This window comes from Numenius arquata, chromosome 5 (genome assembly GCF_964106895.1).
Source record: "Numenius arquata chromosome 5, bNumArq3.hap1.1, whole genome shotgun sequence".
Taxonomy (NCBI): Eukaryota; Metazoa; Chordata; class Aves; order Charadriiformes; family Scolopacidae; genus Numenius; species Numenius arquata.
This window is the reverse complement of record NC_133580.1, coordinates 45,262,488-45,269,617: the sequence shown is the minus strand read 5'-3', so window position 1 is coordinate 45,269,617 and position 7,130 is coordinate 45,262,488. Positions and strand designations below refer to the sequence as shown.

Sequence of the window (7,130 nt, the reverse complement as noted above, 5' to 3'; positions counted from 1 at the left end):
GGGACAGGAACGGCTGCGGCGGCGGCGGGAGCGGGAGTGGGAGCGGGAGTGGGAGCGGGACCCGCCCCGGCAGGAGGCGTCCGGGCCCCCAGCGAGAGGCGGCCGGGCAGACAGGCCCCTGCTGGGCGCGGGGCGGGCTCCCCCTGCCGGGCCGGAGGAGGCGGCCAGGGCAGCGCCGGGGGGTCCCCCCTGTCCCCCCGGGGGGGCTGCGGGACGCGGGGACCCCCCGCCCCGCGGGCCATGGCGCGGCTGGAGGCGGTGGCCAACGTGGCACTGCGGGTGCCGGCGCTGGCGCTGCTGGACCTGCTGTACCGCTGGGACGCGGCGGCCCTGGGCGACCTGCTGCGGCCCCGCCGCGGGGACCCCCCCCTCCTGCGGCCCCCCGCCCTCCGGGGCGCCTACTGCCTGGGTGAGGGCTGCGGCGGGACGCGGGGGGGCCCCCTGGGGCGGGCCAGGCCGGGGACACCCCAGGGATGGACAAGCTGGGGACACCTCATGGCATGGCCAGGTTGGGGACATAAGGGCACGTCCCAAGGGATGGCCACGATGGGGACACAACAGGGGATGGACAGGTTGGGGACACGGTGGGGACATCCTAAGGGATGGCCAGGTTGAGGACACGGTGGGGACACCACAGGGATGAACAGGTTGGGGACATGAGGGGACATCTCAAGGGATGGCCACGTTGGGGACATGATGGACATGCAGGGGATAGACAGGTTGGGGACAAAAGGGGGCGCCCTCAGGGACAGACAGGTTAGGAACATCTCATGGCATGGCCAAGCTGGGGACACGAGGGTACATACCAAGGGATGGCCAGGGTGGGAACACCCCAGGGGATGGACAGGTTGGGATTACAGTGGGGACACCCCAGCCCTTGGCCAGGTTGGGGACATAGTGGGGCCCTGTTGGGGCCATGAGGGGACACCTCAAGGGATGACCATGTTGGGGACATGATGGGGGACACAGGGGATGGCCATGTTGCGGACACAAGGGAACGCCCCAGAGAATGGCCAGGTTGGGGACACAGTGGAGATACCCCAGGGCCTGGCAAGGTTGGGACACCCTAGCACCTGGCAAGGTTGGGGACATGGAGGGGAGACCCCAAGGTGTGGCCAGGCTGGGGACACGGTGTTGACACCCAGTGGTTGGCAGTGCTGGGTACACAAGGAGGTACCCCAAGGCATGGATGGGTTTGGGACACAAGGGAACATGCAGGTGATGGACAGGTTGGGGACATGAGGGGACGTCCCAAGGGATGGCCAGGTTGGGGACAGGGAGAGGACACCCCAAGGGATGGCCACGGTGGGGACACGATGGGACACCCAGGCCCTGGCCAGGCTGGGGATGCACCTTGGGGTGTCCTCACTGTCCCTGGGGACACCCCGAGGGATGGCTGTGTGGGTCTTGCCGCCCCAGCCCCTGCTGACACCTGCTCGATGTTGGGCTGTCCCCAGGGACAGTGGGCCAGGCTGTGTCCCGAGCATTGTGTCCTGGACAGGGGGGCAGCTGTGTGCCCTGGGGCCAGGAGGTGCTCCTTGCACAGCCCCGTCTTGCCCACACCAGCCCAGCACCATGAGTGGTGACAACCGCGTCACTGACAGGGGCTACCTGGCTGGAGGAGGGTCTCGGCCGGGCTGGGGGCTCAGTGGGGCCATCTCACCCCTCTGTCCCCCTCCTCCACAGGCCACCTACTGTGCCTGGTGGTGCTGATGCTGCCGGTGCGGTCCCTGGTGAAGCTCTACCTCCACCTCCTCACCGCCCTGCTGCTCACTGCAGGCCACATGGCAACCAGGTGAGCCCGGGGGGGCCGGGGGTGGCCGTGCCGAGGTGCAGGGGGGTGGCTGGGGGCTGACCCTCTGTCCCCACAGGGACTACGTCCGCCGTGAGCTGGAGCATGGCTTCCAGGGCGCCGTGTACAGCGACCCCGCAGCGCTCAGCCGCTTCGCCACTGCCCTTGCAGGTGAGCCGGGGGGGTCCCAGCCTCCCCCAGTGTCCCCTGTCAGGGGGCAGGGGGTGGCACTGTGCAGGGTGGGGGTCTCCTGTGCTGACCTGGCTGTGGGAGCCATCACCCGTGGGAGGGTATGTTGGGTGATGATGGCTTGGCTGCACCAGATTGTCTGCACTGCTCAGTGTGATGGTGCCCGTGCAAGGTGGCTGTGCCAGGGGAGCCAGGGAGGGGACACGGGGGGGTCCCACATCCTCCCACGTGCCCAAATGTCCCTGTCCCCTCTGCAGGCCAGCTCTGCCTGTGCACCCTCTGCTCCCTCCTGATGAGGAGCAGGCGGCCATGGCTGTTCGGGGCCCCGCTGCTGCCGGTGCTGGCTCGTCTCTGCAGCCTCCCCCTCCAAACCCTGCCCATCGTCAACACCTTCGCCGTCGTCCTCACCGCCCTGGAGGTCCTCTACGTCCTCACTTCCCACATCCTTGTCCCCTTCCAGCTGGCCGCCACCGCCTGCCAGGAGGTCGTGCAGGTGAGCGGGAATGGGGGGCTGCAAGATGGGGGACTGTGGGCTGTGGGGCAGAGGGTTGCAGGGCAGAGGGCTGCAGGGTGGTGGGCAGTGGGACGGGGGGCTGCAGGGTGGGAGGCTGCAGGGCAGAGAGCTGCAGGATGGGGGGCCGTGGGGGTGGGGGCTGCAGGATGAGGGGCTGCGGGACAGGGCCTGCAGGGTGAGGGGCTCCAGGATGGGGTCTCCCATGGTGAGCCTGCCTTGATTCACAGTCTGCTGCAGGGCTGTCCCCTCACATGGCTCTGCACCCTCTTTGTCCCCCACGTGTGGGGCGGGATGGGGGGCAGCCCTGCTGAGCGTCCTTTCCCCGCAGGCGCTGGAGGTGTACCGGCTGGTCGCACTGGCAGTGTCCCTCTGGAGCCAGCTGGCCGTCCCGCTCCTCTTCCTCGTCTTCTGGCTGGCGCTCTTCTCCCTCCGGCTCTCCTCCTTCCTCACCTCCTCCAGCAGCCCCCTGGCCCAGCAGGGCCTCCTCTTTCTCCTCCTCAGCAGGTAGGGACTGGGGCAGGCAGGACCTGGGGGAGCTCAACCTTCCTCCAGCATGGCTGTGGGAGGAGGATGAGGAGGGGCTGGGGCTCCAGTTGGTGCTGTCTGGCCCCTGTCGGCTCCTGCCAGCATCCATGCTCATCCTGGGCTCCATTGCAGCGCGGCTGAGTGCTGCAGCACCCCCTACTCCCTCGTGGGCCTCACCTTCACCGTCTCCTACCTCGCCCTGGGTGTCCTCAGCCTCTGCAAGTTTTACCTGCTGGGCTTCAGCGCCTTCCAGAATGGCAACGTCATGCACAGGTGAGCCCACGGCAGGTGGCACGGGCAGGCAGGGGGGCACGGGCAGGCATCCCTCCTCCCAGCCCAGTTTGCCTGCAGGATCCCAGCACAAGGTGGGGAGGATGGGAGTGTCGTGAGGGATCTGGGGACAGGGGCACGTCCCCAAGGGGTGACCAGGGCATGGCACACGCGGTGCCATGTGGGGCATGCCTGTGGCTGCCAGCCTCACACCCCGCTCCTTGCAGGGGTGTGACGGAGGGTGTGACGCTGCTGCTGCTGGCGCTGCAGACAGGGCTGCTCGACCTGCAGATCCTCCAGCGGACCTTCCTCCTCAGCATCATCCTCTTCATCGTGGTGACTTCCACGCTGCAGTCCATGATCGAGATAGCTGATCCCATTGTGCTGGCCCTGGGAGCCTCCCGCAACAGGTACCGGGAGAAGGAAGAGCAGCAGGATCCGGCCCCTCATGCTGGGAGGCAGTGGGGAGGAGCAGTGGGGGTCCTCCCCACTTGCCTTGGGGAAGACCCAGGCCGGGTCCCATACCCTCCATGTGCTCCTTCCACCTCGGGTCCTCACTGCCCATTTTTGGGCAGAATTAGTGCAGGAGGAGGGGGCTGGAGCATGGGGTCCCGGGGGGGTGGGTGCTGCTCCCAGGGTGGGCATGGCCCCGCTGAGCTGTGCCTCCCCTAGGAGCCCCTGGAAGCATTTCCGCGGCGTCAGTATGTGCCTCTTCTTGCTGGTTTTCCCTTGCTTCATGGCCTACAAGATCGCCCACTTCTTCCACCTGGATTTCTGGCTGCTCATCCTGGTCTCCAGCTGCATGCTCACTTCTCTGCAGGTATGGCAGCTCTGGCTCTCCCTGACTGGGGTCTCACTGGACCCCCCCGGATGGGCAGACCTGCCCATCCCATGCCCACAACCCTGCCCCAATCACCCTCCCCCAGCCCCGACCAGTGACACTGGGTGGGGATGTGCAATCTGCCATCCGGCCACCGTCAACAAGGCTCCCTCCTGCTGCCTGCCAGGTGATGGGCACCCTCTTCATCTACGCCCTCTTCATGGTGGAGCTGCTCCAGGACACACCGCTGGAGCGGATGGATGAGATCATCTACTGCGTGAACGCGGTGAGCCGGGTGCTGGAGTTCCTGGTGGCTGTCTGCGTGGTGGGCTATGGCACCTGGGAGTCCCTCTTTGGAGAATGGAGCTGGATGGGCGCCTCCGTCATCATCATCCATTCCTACTTCAATGTCTGGCTGCGCGCTCAGTCGGGCTGGAGGAGCTTTCTGCTGCGCCGTGAGGCTGCCAAGAAGATCAACTCCCTGCCCCGGGCCACGGGCGGGCAGCTGCGGGACCACAATGATGTCTGTGCCATCTGCTTCCAGGTCAGCCCCCTCCCCTTGCTGCCACCCCTGCAGTGCCAGGGGACCCTGCTCTGGCAGCTCCGGGGGTCCCCTGCCCGCTGGGTGACGTCTTCTCCCTGCCCGCAGGACATGCAGGTGGCCGTCATCACCCCCTGCAGTCACTTCTTCCACGCCGCCTGCCTCCGCAAGTGGCTCTACGTGCAGGACACGTGCCCCATGTGCCACCAGCAAGTCACACGGGTGGCCACCGAGGAGGATCCTGGCACGGAGAGGGCAGCTCGGCCAGCACCAGCAAGTGGGGACGAGGTGCTGGGGAACAGAGGAGGTGCTGCGAGCCCAGCCCCAGCTCAGCCCCAGGAGGACGGGCTGCCCGGCGTGGTCCCAGCCCAGGGGGACAGTGGGGCTGCTCAGGACAATGGGGCTGAGGACCTTGGCCCCCACCACCCGGCTCATCCCGACGCCCCCACCTCCCAGAAACAAGAAGCGAGTGCCATCCCACAGCCCCACGGGGACCCTCGCTCCAGTGACCAGGACATGCAGCCCCCGTCCCCCTCACCCACCAGCCTGGACACTTTTGCCAGCCCAGAGCTCTGCGTAAGGGACAGTGGGGACTCCCACAGTGGCCCCCACCCCTCTTAGCACCGCAGACTGCTGCCCCCAGTGCTGGGGTCCCTCTGTGGGGGCCGTGCCAGCAGCAGGCGGGGCTGGGACCCCGTGTGGCACCAGCGTCCCCGAGTGCCCGCATCCCCACAGACTCATTTTGCAATAAAGCTGGAGCTGATGTGGCTGCTCCCAAGGGCCGGGGCTGCGCATCTTGCCCACCCCACGCCGGGACAGTGCCCTATGCCAGCATGGTGGCATGTACCCAGCGTGTCCCTGGGGTGCTGTGGGGCATAGGAAGGGTGGGCACCCAACGGGTGCATGGTGGGAGCCCAGCTGTCTTCTAGCCTTATCCCACTAGATGGCATGGGTGGAACGCGCCGGGTGGCTTGGCGAGGGGGGCTTGGTGGGTTTTTGGGGTGGTCCTGGGAGGGGGGTGGATCTGGGGGGATGGCCTTGGCTTGGCATGGATGTGGGGTGGCATGGGTCTGCTGTGGGATGGCAGGGGCTTGGCATGAGTCTGGTGTGGGATGGCATGGGTCTGGCACAGGATGGCATAGGCTTGGTGTGGGTCTGACAGGAGCTCAGTGTGGGTCTGGCATGGGTCACCTTTCCCAGCTCTGCTGCCAAACCCCTTTCCGTGTGCCTGTGCCAACAGGGGACTGCAGGGTTCCTCTCCAGCCCAGGAGAGACTGGGGATGGGGCCAGCCCTGCCCGGGGTCGCCATCCTCCCCATGTTCAGCCCCAGCCCCACAGGAGGGGAGGTTTGGGGGCTGGATCCCGGCTGTGTGGGGGTCCCCAGCTCCCCACTGTGGCAGGGACCCAGCCCTCCCAGCAGCATCGGTGCTGCCTGCAGGGGAAGGGGGGTCCCAAGGGAGGTGGTAAGTGTGCTCCCCCCATTCCAGCTCGGCCCCACCCTGCACTTACCCTAACGCAGTGGCTCCCATGGGTCCTGCAGCCCATTAGCCGAAGGGAAGGAGAAGCCCATCCATAAAATTCATCTGGGGGGAGGGAAGTGGGAACAAGAATCCCTGCCCCACCCCGTGCCCCATCCTCCAGTCCCCCCTGCTACCCCCAGGCCCCTCTGGATCACTCCCCAGTGCCCCTGTGCCCACAGCAAGCAGGTGGTGGTCGTGGGGGGCTGTGGGGGTCCCTGCAGGTGCCCCTGGGCAGTGGGTGCAGCAGATCCCACCCCACTGCTTAGCCCCACAGGGGTTTGCTGTGGGATGGCCAGAATGAGAGGCCCTGAGCATTCCCCCTCACCCCCAGCCGTGAGTGGGGGCAGCCCCCGCCAGCACTGCTGCCCCCCCCAGCGCTCGGCCACACTGCCTCCATTAGGGCCCATTACCGGAGCCGCACCAGGGAACACGGCTCCCCACGGAGCCAGTCCCAGCGGAGGGACCCAAATCCCCTGGCACAGCTCAGCCCAGTGCTGCCTGGAAATGGGAGATAAGGGGGGCAGGGAGCAGGTCCCCCCCAGCTCCCCACTCCCCCCACAGCAGGAGCTGTGGTTCTTTCAGTGGTGCCTGTCGCTGGGGTATCTGGGTGGGATAAGGTCATGGATGGATGGACAACAGGATGGACGAGGGCACGGACGGATGGACATCAGGATGGAGGCTCCAGGGGGCAGCAGGGGCTGTTGGGTGGGCTCAGCCCCTGCTGCTGAGCCCCGTGGGGTGGTCTGTCTGCAGAGCCCCATGTAGGTGCTGTGGCAGCCCTGGGGCTGTGTGGCCAGAGCGAAAAGGGCACAGCATGGCATTGAGTTGGGGGACAGGTTGCAGAGCCCCCACGCGGGGTATGAGCGAGAGGGCAGTGTGCAAGAGATGCTGCCTGTGAGGAGGGGCTGCCCGGGGGTCCCTCATCAGCTCTGCCCACAACCTGGGTGCCTGGGCATGGA

General features: G+C 67.0%; 1 protein-coding gene across 1 annotated transcript; it reads left to right on the top strand.

Annotated features, from left to right (window-relative positions):
• Positions 1 to 240: 240 nt before the first annotated feature.
• RNF145 (ring finger protein 145) lies at positions 241 to 5,272 on the top strand. The gene is made up of 10 exons (XM_074147752.1): positions 241 to 409; positions 1,687 to 1,795; positions 1,872 to 1,963; positions 2,239 to 2,474; positions 2,824 to 2,999; positions 3,153 to 3,293; positions 3,518 to 3,700; positions 3,963 to 4,110; positions 4,298 to 4,654; positions 4,760 to 5,272. The coding sequence occupies exons 1-10, from the start codon at positions 241 to 243 to the stop codon at positions 5,270 to 5,272; spliced, it is 2,124 nt and encodes a 707-aa protein (XP_074003853.1).
• Positions 5,273 to 7,130: the final 1,858 nt, after the last annotated feature.